At 52.2% G+C, this 13,341-nt stretch overlaps 1 protein-coding gene across 1 annotated transcript in view; it reads right to left on the bottom strand.

The window, feature by feature from the left end:
* The window catches only part of Delta (neurogenic locus protein delta), a 37,665-nt gene extending 26,371 nt beyond the window's left edge, over window positions 1-11,294 (bottom strand). The window contains exons 1-2 of the mRNA XM_076909479.1: window positions 10,983-11,294; window positions 7,038-7,340 (exon numbers count right to left, since the gene is read on the bottom strand). Of these exons, the coding sequence (XP_076765594.1) occupies window positions 7,038-7,340; window positions 10,983-11,042 (363 nt within the window). The 5' untranslated portion in view covers window positions 11,043-11,294. The remainder of the gene's footprint in view (window positions 1-7,037; window positions 7,341-10,982) is intronic.
* Between the last annotated feature and the right edge of the window lie 2,047 nt (window positions 11,295-13,341).

Below are 13,341 nucleotides of genomic sequence, written 5' to 3'. Positions count from 1 at the left end.
TCTGACGCGAGAGCGAATGTTTTTGTAAACGCTATGTATGCTGCGCGCATAGCGTTTATATCCCTTTAAACGCGTTACCCCCGGTGTGGAATGAAAACCGTGAAATAATTTCCGTGCGAATTTTTCTATTCCCTTTTTTCATCGACGTGACACGGTAACACGCATCGTTCAACCCCCTTCCGGCAACCCTTCCACCAGCGTTGGCAACTGTGTCGGACGAGCGTGCGTTTAATCACAACTCGTTACACTGGATTATTACACCGACCGAGTAATTTTATTCGTTCCTTTCCTCGTTTCGAGTAATGCGAACAAAAGTCACGCTTTCACAGTCCCTCTTTAACTCGCGCGAGCGTTCTTCTATTAATGGATATTTCACCGAGCCACACCGCCTGCCGCGGCCGCACCGCGATATTACCTGTTCCCCCGAGTTTCTATTCCCCGCGCAATCTACTCAATTATTCAACGGAATTTCCTACGATCGTCGCGGCTGGTCAATGGAACCGCACGGCCGCCGCGATTTATCGCGTCGAAACGCAAACAGAAACCTCGATCCGGGATCATTTGGCGTCGCGGCGGAATTGCTGCTGCCCCGCGCGCGTCCCCCACGGGGATGGAACGAGATCATCTGGACGCGAACGATGGAAACAACCGTGGATGGGAGGGAGAGAAAAAACGAGCGGCGGCGCAAAAAGTGAAACGTGTTAAAACCGGAGAGACCGAGATGCAATCTATCCTCTCGTAGAGGCCGGTAAAGAAACAAACGTTCGAGCGCCGCGGGGTGGGAGGAAAAGGAACGGATAAAAGGAAAATAGCGGGCAAAAAATACAAATGTAATCGTGGAAACGTTGGATCGGTAAACACGATTTTATCTCCGCCGTTACGATCGCCACGGAATGAAACGCAAATAAGGGAATCAGAGTCCGCGACGATTAAAAAACCGGATAAAAACGGGTCAAAGGTGAGGGAAAAACGGTGGCACAAAAGTGGTAACCGGTCGAGAACTGAGGGATCGCGCGCTTGTACGAGCGCGACGGGGGAAAAAAGTTGATCGATGTGTACCGACGAAAAGCCGTGGCGGTCTAGAAAAACGGGCCGAAACGGAGCGATTCCACGTGAACGGGCTCGCGTTCCATCGAACATGTTAATAAGCTTTGACAGCAGGCCTATCAGCTGATGCTGTACCTGCTCGATGACCACGTGTCGCGCCTTCAGGGTGGGGCAGATACAGTGCACACCGTTTATACGTACACGTTTGTCCGTAGCCACGATCAGAGGAGGGTTAGAAACTCTACGCTTCGCGTAATACCGTATACGCGTGTGTATGCGCGTACTCTCTCTTTCCCCTTTGTATTAGTGGCGCTCGTGAACTGGCAAAAAAGGATAACCTCGGGGGGCAGGAAGCTATTTTACCATTGTTTCTCGTTTCTCTTTCTTTTCTTTCTCCTCCGCTCTCTTCTCCGCTTCTTCAGTTCGGGTCTTTTAACAGCCTCCTAAAAGAAGCCACCGGGGCTCGAAGCGAAGGCAAGTGGGTTTTTGGCAGAAGCAAAAGAGGAGCTAAGCAGCGAAAGAGAGCTTCCTCCTCATCATCCGCGACACGCTTCGTGCAACTGTGGCCTCTTAGCAGCTATTTGTAGATAAAGTCCGGGCGCGTTTGTAATCGTTAGCCCGCGTAACGCTCTAATTAGCTATTCTGTTAATTAGATTTTAACGGTTAATTAGCGGCCGGCTTTCCCACGATCGAGACAATGGCCGCCCCCGAGGCGCCGCGCCTGAAACACGTTTTTTCGCCGTACAACGACGGTCTGTCTCCGCGATTCGCCGCGTTTCGTTCGATGTGCGTGCCGTAATCGTGCAACATGCCTCGAAATGATTTCCGAGCGACCAAAGTGGCGAACCAGAGGAAACGGAGGGAAGCGACAAAACGGAAAAGAGGTCGATCGCGGGTGGTTCTAAAGATACTGCTGCCCCAAAATCTTGCCGGGTCTAGCAATAAGTATGCACCCATCGCTCGAATGCGGTTCTTTCGTTTGATCTCCTCGCGTCGAACTTCGTTATATACCATCTGAACGGGGCTTGCGTCATAGCGCAAAGGAAACACAGACTTGGCACGCGGCATACCCAGCATGCGATCGGTCCAGTTGTTTTCTTTAAAAACCCGCCGCTCGCTATTATTATGTACAACTCTCGCCAATGTTCGCTCGATTTTTCTATACTCCGCGAGATGTTGTTACACGATCGACTCTTCCACGCGGTGTACCGTAGAATCGCGAGATCTCTACCGTTAGCAGCGAGGGGGCGTGCTGTTTCCGTAATTCTGAATTCGATACCAATTCCGCGGTACAGTTAGAAACAAGGCGATGCCAGCCCAGTTTTCCCTCCCCCCGTAAGAAATGAGGAACACTCGCGATCGGGGGAAACTTTCACCGAATCCCCTGCCAGTGTCTCTCTCGCGTGGCGATAAAAAAGGCCGCGGTATTCCGAGCATCGCGGGGCTGACTCTCGAGCAGAGAGTATACCGGTCAGCCGGCGCGCTGAGAGTCCACGTCGCGCGTCCTCTCCCCGTCTAAGACGTAATTTATGCTAAACGTTTCACGTCGTGGAAGCCGCGCATCGGCGTATACACCCGAGTCAGCCATTCATCCGACGCCCTTCTCCGCTTGTTCCTTCGTCTGGGACGCGAATCACGCAGCCTTTTCGGCCGTGGGACCACGATCCTCCGTCTCTTTCGGTCCCACCTTCTCTTCGTCTTTTTCCCCACCTTCCTTCCACCTTCCATACTTGCCTCACGTGCGTCTACGTACGTGCGCGCCTCTCTCTGTGTATTGGTACGAGCCACCTTTATGCGCTCCTCTTCTCTATCCTTGGCCGTCTCTGTCGGTCGCGCGGCGAGAGCCTTTCATTCGTTTCTTCCTTCCCTCTCTCGCTCTTTCTCACCGTGCCCCCTGACGACGTCCTCTGCCGGTCGGTACCCACGATCCTCGAGTGTACGTACGTATGTCTGTATGTACGATACGCGCGTAGCCCCCGCTTCGCTTTGTGGACCGCGGACACACAGGAAGGATATAAGGGAAAGAAAGGAATTTTTTAATGATTCTTTGAACCGTCCCCGATCATCTTTGTCGCGACCCCTGTCTACCATCGCGCGCGACAATGAGGATCGCGTTACGCGCGCGCTGCGCGGAGAATTTATCGATAACCCAGTCGAGTCTTGCGCGCTCTGGTAATAGAGGCCGTGGAAACCACGGGATCGAGCGAATTCCTCGACGATCTCGCACAGTGGCCGCACTGTCGCGAGTCGTAACCGTTTTAATAAGTCCCTCGCAACGCGGTAACGTCGAGCAACCTCTACCCGACGAGGACCAGAGAGGTGGAACGTGGAAGGCGGCGGGAAGAGTGACTCTCGATCTTGATGCAACCAGACGAAGGTTACGATTACGTGTATCAGCCTCTCGGCTCTTCTGTCTTTTCCAGCCTCTTAATTAACGACAGACACGCGTGCACCAAGCTTGCGCAAGGGACTCTCCCTCTCGTCCCTGTTTCATCAGCCAGCTTTCGGTAACCCGATCCTACGTGTGCACCCTTTTTTTTCACGTTTTATCTCCCGATCACCTACACCACCGTGTAATTAAGTAAAAAACCCACGAACGAATAATCCCGTAGCGTGGAAAATCCCGTGGCGGAGACGCCAGACACGCGTTTTGTATTTCACCTGATCTTCTCGTCTCGAATGATGGCGGAGAGGCTTCTCGGCTGTGCACGCCGCTCGGCTAACTGTTATTAATGGCACATTGTTGCTTTCGCTTCTGTGCACCGAGGTAATACCTGTAATTAGCGCGTTTCCGGCGCGTCGCGATCCGCCCGCCCGTTCAGACTTCGAAGGATCGCCCCGCTCGTGGGAGATACGCGGTGTTAACACTGCCAACCGCACGAGTCGGTTACACTTGTTTACGTGTGCCCTTAAACGACGGTGGCTGGAACGATTCTTAGCCCGTCGACGAGAACAGTGGAACGCGATCGCGTTACGAGGCTACTTACGCGCGCAATTCGTGATTTTGGGCGTTTACAGGTACACCACAGGGGACGAGATAAGATTGGCCACAGCGGGTGAGTCTTGGTGAGGGCCCCATTTTTCTCAGACGGACGGCTCATTCTCGTACACCGGCGCAAACGAAAATAAATCCAACACTCCAAATAGCGATTACACGTTACGGGCGCCGCCTATTCCTTTTCCCCCCTCGACTAACGCCCGCCAACGAGGAACAGACACTGCCGTGCGGATTCAAAGGTTGCCTCCGCACGCAGGATTCCTTTACGCCAGTCTCCTTCCAAGAACGCCGCTCGTTTTTCTTTTTTCTTTTTCTTTTTTTGTTTCTTTTCGTCATCATCGAGAAGAGTTCCCGCCGCGGAACCAACCGACAGTCTTTTGCCGCGCCGCGTACAGCTTGTAACATCGGCTGATACCAACGTTTGGAGAACGGCGGTACCGTGATAGAGGGCAGCAGGTTAGACGAGGCGCGAGCTGATCGTAGAGAGGAAAATTTCAACGGATGGGAAAATAAACAGATCGAACGGTGTGGCTGTTGATGATTGGGAGACGGAGGTAAAATAAAAAGCTATGAGGGACGGATCGAAACGCGAGTTGGAAAGCGAGGGAAAAGAACGCGGTGAGCGGGTTCGGATTTTTGAAGCGAGACCCGGGAGAACCGGCGCAGAGGTGGCGCGAGGGGCGCCATATGGGTTAGTAAATTTAACTCAGCCCGCGAGAGAGCCTCGAAACCGAGCGGGATCGAGAATAAGCGGGGCGAGAGAGAGAGAGAGAGAGAGAGAGAGATTACGAGGAAAGTGTAGAAGCACAAAAGGCCTAGCCATCTGCCAGTGGCCCTGCAGTGCGTCTCATAGGCAGAAGTACGCGAACAGCGACGAGAGAGCTGACGTATGCCAGGGATGGTGGGCAAACATTGGCGTAGATGCGAGTTATACACTCGACGAGCACCCGTTAACGAGCGCTCGCAGACTGGTGGATCCCGCTGTCTCGTGAATGTGTCGCGCTTTATGTAACAAAGGTGTTTGAACTTGATGGTATTCTAGTTTCTTCGAGATGCAATTGCCAATTCTAATATAGTGTTACCAATTAGACCGTGGCTACATATACGACATCGATCCCTAATCTTCCATGTGAGTCGGGAACGGAGGCGCGCTTGCTCTAGCGTTATACCAACCCCCGATCGGTAGCGTCGTTTGCGACTGGTTCGCGACAAAGTAACGATCGACGGCTAAACACCGTCGTTTCGAAAAATGCCGCCAATGCTAAGAATTGCCGAAACAACAACAAGCAAACCCATAGCGGCAACAGCAGGAGGGAGAGACAAGTGCCATTCGTTCGTCTTGCTCGCGCTGCTGGTCCTCGCACCATCTGCCATTCGTTCGCCCGTCCTCGTCGCACCTACGCGCTCCTCTGTGCGTGCACACGCACGACGAAACACTCGTTTTTTTTTTAATGCGATCGACCTGCCTTTCTTTCATCGTGACCGCGAGAAAACAGGAAGGAGAGATAGGGGTTCGAATTTTTTCCTCGCTCGCGATTTCGTCTCCCCTCTTCTTTTTCTTTTTTTTTTTTTTCTCGTTTCCTCGTTTCTCGCGCTCCTTCATTTTTTCCCCTCTTTCGACCACGTGGTTAATTACTCGCCGCGACCGGTTTCGCGTGTGGGGACAGGTGCGACGTATTCGTAAGATTTTAAGCAATTCTATTTTCGCGTCGAACAACGAGGGACGCAGCTGCCTGCCGGAACGAGGAAATTGAAGCGGCGGCTAATCAGCCAATCTACCTTTCAATTTTCCCTTATCGATCGCAAACGGAAACGAGAGGGTACCGCCGCGCGGACATTAACGAAATCTTTACGATCCTTTCGAACGATTGTATACACGGTTAGCGTGGAGATAAAGAGGAAAGGTAGAACGCGTTTCAAGGGTTGTTCGCCTCTCTAGCGTATACAAAATGACACGGTGGTGTATCGTGACCGCGAATTGAAATTTTCCGTTTTTTTCCGTTTCAGACGAAACCATTACAAGACCATTTCTTCTAATTACCGCACGATACGATGTGTATTTTTTAATGGGGTCGCGAAGAAATATACGTATCCGATTCGCTCTGTGTGCTCATCGTACTCGGTCTGAACTCACCGGGGATGTGGAAAGATAGGCGGTGAAGATCGACCTGATACAACGAGCAATTTTTACTCCCCGTTGAGCCAACACATGCCTCCCCGCCCCACCATCGGTTAAGTCAACGAAGAAATCTTAATTTTCCGCGCGCGCTCATTACACCAGAGACAAGGATCAAAGCTTGCGAGACACGCTCGCTGGCCGTCGCCATTTCTCCTCGAGTCGAGATCGAGGAAATGGCGTATAGCACAATGTACTGTGCGTAACAGAGAATCGGCTAACTGTATCCGAGAGACGCCATAGCACGCGTTCATTTCCAACCGCGAAAAACGCTGCGGAACGACGAACTTCCCGTTTTTCCATCCACCGTGAACCGTTGCTCGATGGAAGGAGAAGAGAAGAGAAAAAAAGCTGAAATCACGATCGTCGGAGAAGATTGTTGCTGAAAATGAAGTAGTAATAACGGATAGGAAACGTTCGTCTAACCGTGCGCGAGGAACGTGAGAAAAACACGATCGCGTCCGATCGCGTTCGTAATGAATCGATTCTTTTTTTCGCGATTCGTTACGAGCCGCGCTTTTCAGTTCCGTTACCGACGATATTCCGCGTCCCACGCGGCGCACGCGATATGATAATGCGAACGGAACGCGGCTACAAAAATCCGGGGAACCGGAAGCGTTGAGCTCGCGACTCTTCATTTATCCGCGCGATCGCATAGTTTCGCTTCACGTCGAAGACGGTGCGTTCTTTTCCACACATTTTTAGGATCTCATTAACGTAACAAATCTTACGTTACGATTTCTTATTGGATATCACTGCTTATCGCGTAGAATTGAAGCGCCAAGCGAATAGATAGTAAGAAGTGGAGAACTTACCGGCCACGTGAACTCGAACGGAAATCTGATGGGGTTGGTGAAGCTCGGCATGGCGACGTTTGGGCTGAGATTAACGATGTTCTCGCCAAGAACGGGTGTGACGACGTCGCCGTAGGTGCACGGCGTCGTCGTGTCAATCTTCACTTGATATTGTTTCAAGCAGACCCTGAACCTGGTCTTACAAACGCCTGAGCACTCGCCGGTCTTAGAAGTGCTGCCTGAACAGCACTTGCCTAGGCTGTCTTTTCCATACTCGTTCACGAATGACTTCAGCCTCAACTCGAACACCCCAGAGGCGTTTACCTGAAAACAATCGGCGTTTTATTCGACAAAAGCATCGGTGCTTGGGTTCTCGAAGTCGGGAAACAGCGGCGCGCGGCAGCCACGAGATCGTCCGCCATTTTCTGTTTACTTGTTTCCACGAATCGTCAGCGGCGACGGAAGAGAAGACAGAAGAAAACCGGCGGGTCCTCCTCGTGGCGCGAGGGCGCGTAACGCGCGACAAACAAACTCGGCCGACACGCTCCTTTCCACGTCGGGGGTCGTCTCGTGCCCAACGACCGAACACGCCGCCGGGGCAGCACGTGTGTGAGCCCGTTTTTGCGCACGCGTGTGTCGTCCTCTGTGCTCTGCTCGTCTCCCAGGAGGAGCGCAGATATCTGCGCGAGTGACCCGGCAAAAAGCGCTTTTTTCTTTCTTTTTTTTTTTTTCTCTCTTCCCTTTTTCGCCCGACGAGACGCGAGCGAGAAAGCTCGCGGCGAGAGAAGGAGAAAGGGGAAGGGGGCCCAGAGGCGCAGATGGACATTTCGCCACGCGTGCTGCCGAGGGCCGACGATCGTGAAACACGAGGGGCGTTTTCGTGCAGGGAGAAAAAAAGAAAGTGCTCTGGAACCGGTCGTAAACGTATTAACGTATGCTACTGCTGTTCCTCGCGGCGCCAAACTAACGTCACGTAGAATTAAACGCGGCCCGTCCGCGCTGGAACGACTGCCTAGTGACATCTGGAGGGTGCTCGTACATCGCGAAGCTGATCAAACAGAATCGAAGGCTAAGAGGAGCGAGAGGAACACGTGTAGAAGGGTTGAGATTCGCGCGTCGAGGGAAGCACAGTCTGGGAGGGATGACTCTCCTTCGGCGACGGAGCATCTCCAGCGTAAACAGCGCCGATACGTCAATATTTCTCCGGTTCCTACCCTGCTCTTTGTCATCGTTCAGACGGCAAGAGTTCTTGACCACTGTGGACAATGGCCTACGGCTATGTGCACGCACATAGCCGTGCAGGTGCGCAATGCGCGCACACAGAGAGCCGATGTACAGGCCGAGCGGCAAGCGAGAGAGCCTTCCCACGAGACATTGTATAGCTAAGCGAAACTATACATATATATCGTGTCTCACGTGAACGAGAGGAGCGCACTAACCTTACTATCGAGCCTGCGGATCGTTTTACGATCTCGCCGTAGCCCTCCTGCACGTCCATTATACCCCTGTTGCGATCTTCGAATTTCGTCCGCGGAGACCGACATTCCTCTGCTTATTTTTTCGCTCGTGTCTTCCTTTTCCCGTTTTTTCAACTTTCCTTTTCGCGCCCGATAAAAGAAAGGAACAAAGCTCCCCACGGTAAACTCGTTTCCCTGTTCACGAACAGGGAAGAAAACGCAGGGGGGGCGTTTTATGGAGAGTCCGCGAGATTCGAAGGTGCAAGGAAAAGGTGTGAAAAAGAGATCGAACGGAAAGAAATATTCCCCGTGGTGTACGTTTTCTCATCGCGCGTCGTAAAGCACAGCCAGGTTAGAGGTAACGCGTGTACATAGACAGAACGCGCGGCTCGCCACGGTCCTCGATGAGGAATTCTCATTTTTGGCGCGCTGGAGCGCTATTCTCGGAACGAGAATGGCCGCCGCCGACTATTTACGGATACAACCGGCGTTATTTCGTCACAAAACAATTTTCCACAAGCACCCCTCGAAGTGTCCGTGGTTAACGCGTGCCATTGCGCCGCGGTGTGCGGTGTCGATACTTGGCCGATCTCGCGCGGAAACAAAGGGGAATCGGGCGCCGCGGATTTTCAAGGGTACCAAGCGCCACGGGCCCGAAGGTCGGCCGCGAAGTTATCGAAAAGACAGAATACACCACACAAACACACACACACACGGGACAGAATGATGGGTGTCGTGTGGCGTACATACGGACAGAGCGGTGGAAGGCAGACGGAGAAGGCTAGACACTTCTAAAAGAGTGGATCCAGATTTAGAGTTGTATGCCGGCAAATATACTGTTGCCACTGGTTTTCTCCTCTTTCGCCGGATGGTTCGGTGGTACGACTGACGGAGAAGGAAAAAAAGATAGACGCCGGCTAGCAGGGGGTGTGAGGAGAGAACCAAACGAAACAAGGACTCGCCGCGAGAAAAAGAGAGAGAGAGAGAGGAGGAGAGTGGAAAAAAAAGAAACATCTCTCCCAGGAAGAATACACTTGGAATCCGTGCTGACTAGCGCGTGAAAAAGAAACGAAACTACTATCCTGCGCGCAACACCCGCCACCAACGGCACACGCAACGTTGTTACGTTCCGTTTTACGAAATTGACTGCCCAAGACGACGAGGGAGGAGGAACGGAACCCGGACGAAAATCAGATCGTTTGCAGGCGAATTATTAATGTTGAAAAGCATTCCACGGCTCGATTCGAACCGACTACGCTCGTTTACAGATATAGCGTTCGACTGGATAAATATAAGCCGCGATCGCACTTACGCAAGTACTTAATTAGACGCGGGAGAACGTATCGGTGGTGCGCGCGAGCGCGCCCGTTCGAGACGGTAAATATATAGGGACCGGCTTCTATTCCGAACGCACCTATCGATGCCGTGTCATCGTTTTTACCATAAATACCGGGGGAAAAGAGCTTACGACCGGTTTGACAGACGAGAACGCGTCTCCTGGATTCCGAAACCAAAACATCCCGCCATTCATCGACAGCGGCGAAGGTCGCGTACATACGATGTATCGCAGAGTTGACAAACGTATTTCCCTCTCTGGTTCCCATTCGACAACAAGCGGCACGGATTAGCCCCGTTGACAAAATAATTCGTTCATCCGTATACATTACGAATCTACACTTTACAGTGTACGTTGTAAGAGGCTCCACGTCTGGTACCGTCGTTGGTGGTAATTGCATGTCCCGAAATTTCGCTGGTTCTCGTTCGATTCCACGGTTGATACGCCGTTCGTTTTACGTGGGCTACCAATACGCGTGCATGTGCCAGGCATTATCGAGCGATCTGTCAATCGGTCTTTTTATAAGTTCCATCGAAAGGTGGCGCGCGGCGAGTACACTCGGAGTGTACGTTCCCATGGATCCGATAGAAGCGATGATTGACGGGACCCCGAGCAGGATCGCCGATAAAAAAGACGGCGAAGGTACGTAAACCGATACGCACGCGTTCTGATTATTTTTACCCGATCGGAATTTCAAAGCGTTACGTCCCGTCGTCTCCTTCTATATCGCGTCGATACGTTACACGCGACAAGGTTGCAGTTCGGATAAACAGTAAGAACAATACTGCCAAGGCGCGGGGATACTATTTCCGAAGGTATCGCGATCGCAGAATATCTCGATGTTTAAAAAGACGTTTTGCAACCAGCTACAACAACGACCTACGAACGCCTCTAAAAATAAACAGAAATATTTCCACGGAACGAGCATCGGTCTTGGTACCGCCACGAGGAAAAGGGGGGAAGATAAAAAGGCGGCATTTAATATTTCGCCCGCGATTTCACACGTCCGCGCCTAAACAAACTTCTCGAAGAATTTCCACCAGGAAGGACCCCTCCTCTCTTTCTCTCCTTTCTTTCGAGCTTCGAGAACAACAGAATCGAGACGGTCGTGGTAAGGGATGAACGGTGAAATAAAAAAAAAAAACGGGAAAAGGTGAGGAAGCAGAAACTTACCACTCGAGGTGCTGGCAGAAGCACGACGGCGGCCGTCCACACGAGCATCGTGGTCCACATGTTTGGTGGTTGTTTCGTTCGATGTTTACACGCCGCCGGTGCGTCCTCGGCGGATGTGTGTGGACCGTGGTGCTCTGATGTGCTCGTCGGCGTTACCTCCTCGCCGTGATTTCGCGAGGCTGCATAGCCACTATACCGCACAAGATACCAGCTACCGCTGTATCCCTTCGACGCGCACTCTTCCGTTCCTCGATCTCGTCAGATATCGTCGATAATGTATGCGTAATCCTCGGTTACGGATAGAGGACGGAGAAAACTCTCGGCCCGATCCCTGTTACGATTTCACGCGAAATTACCTATTACGGTGAGCGAAGCTAACTCGCGGATTAATTCTCGCGCGGTCACTTCTGTTGGTCTGTAGCACACTGTATCAATACACTTTGGGGGGGAAAAGAAATGACGTTGGTATACATATACTGGATTTTACGTGTATATACATAGAATATAGATTTACGGTGTATCCGATGGCAAAGGGGTATTCACGGTTGTCGCGAGAAATATCAGCGAAATCACGCGCAATCACTGAACACTGTGTGACACACTTTATTCCATTATCCGTGGGACGCCGATAGTCGTAGAACAGCTTCGTCCAACAGGGTTACAGGATAAATACTTCTTGCGCGTAGGATCTATGAAAAACACACTGGTTTGCGATCCTTCGGGCGACGCCTCTCTCTTTCCTCTATCTATTCGTTGGTTGACGATTCGAATATCTCCTAGGGGTTTTTTATCACCCTCGATGTCTGTACAATAGACGATTCGATTGTATATTTTTTTTTTTTTTTTTTTTAATTTTCTTGTTTTTCTTTCTGCGTCAAATTTTCGTCGGCTCTCCGATGTTAAAGGATCCCCACACAACTACGCTCGTGTTGAGCGTTCGTTCGCGGCACACGAGCCACTACGTCGACGAGGAGCACGACGATCCGCCACGAGCATAATTTTCCACGAAAAGGCACATATACAACACTCTCCTCCTCGCCAACCGTCGTAACAACGACGAGTCGCCGCGCACTGACTGACCGTCGACGAACCGTGAGGAATATTCCCTCGGCGACCGCCGGCAAGAGTAGCACGAGAGGAGAAGTGGTGCTGATGGTGGTGGCGATGACGATGGTGGTGGTGGCGGCGGTGGTGGTGGTGGTGGCGATGCTGGCGGAGAAAAGAGTAGGAGGAAGAAGAGTAGGGTAGTGGTGGAAGTGACGAAGGTGGAGGTGGAGCGAGGATACTCTCGTCGTGTGTGACGAGTCAAAGAGGAACGGGAGAGTCAATGCGCTTCTGCCTCCGCAGACCGGCAGAGGGGAAGAATTTTCGTTGGGCCAAGGGTGAGAGGATGGAAGAAAAGGCGAAGAAACATACTACACGGAGAACCAGCCACGAAAAGCACTACTCCGCAGCTGAGGTACTACTGGATCCAGAGATGCGCCCCTTAGCTCGAGCGGTACCGGTGCCACCTCGCAGCTCTGTTTTCCTTCGTGAAAGTACCCGTCAATCGTACGTATGTCCTGTAGAACGAGTACAATTCGATCTCTCACTTCGTGTCCTGTTAAATGCACTCGTATCCCTCTCTGTTCGGTTTGATATGTACGTGTACGACCGCAACTACCAGCAGAAAAAGTTCTGTGTACGATCCGTCGAACGTGTTTCCGCGCCACTAACAGCGAACACTAGCGCCACACCGCGGTTACTCCGGCAAGCACTTAAACCATCGACTGCTCACGAAACACTGGCAGCGCGCGATCGACAGATGGCGAGTCCGATCTCGGTTGGTTTCGCGTGCACGATGGACGTACAGAACTCTACCGCGAGCTCGTGTCCGACGTACAAGTCTCTCTCTCTCTCTCTATCTCCCTCTGTTCCGTCTGTTCCCTGACAGGACAGACAGAGAAATATCCTTGGATAGTAAAGCGTAGTAAACTACTCTGTTCGCCTTCTTTCTCTCTCTCTCTCTCTTCGAACAAACGTTCCTGTCTTCGTTCCGTACCGTCGTGTACACGCGTGCGCTTTAACCTTTGAAACGACGCGTTACGTGTCCGCGCGTCTACACCACGGCGTGCAACCCTCGACTGGAGGTAGTAAGCCGGGAGCACCCCTACTTATAATTGTGGTCCCGCCGGGGCCCCGGCGGGAGGGGTTGGCCAGCGTTGAGGGGTGGTGGGTAGCGGCTGCGCCGGTGGCACGACGTGTGGAGCTCTAGAGGGGTACGGGAAACTTGGGCAAGGGATCGGAAGGGGAGGAGGATGGTAAAAGAGGCAGCTGCAGGCCGGCTGCACGCGCCCACCCCCACCACCATGGTCCCTGT

This window comes from Xylocopa sonorina, chromosome 1 (genome assembly GCF_050948175.1).
Source record: "Xylocopa sonorina isolate GNS202 chromosome 1, iyXylSono1_principal, whole genome shotgun sequence".
NCBI lineage: Eukaryota > Metazoa > Arthropoda > Insecta > Hymenoptera > Apidae > Xylocopa > Xylocopa sonorina.
This window is presented reverse-complemented; position numbering and strand designations above follow the sequence as displayed.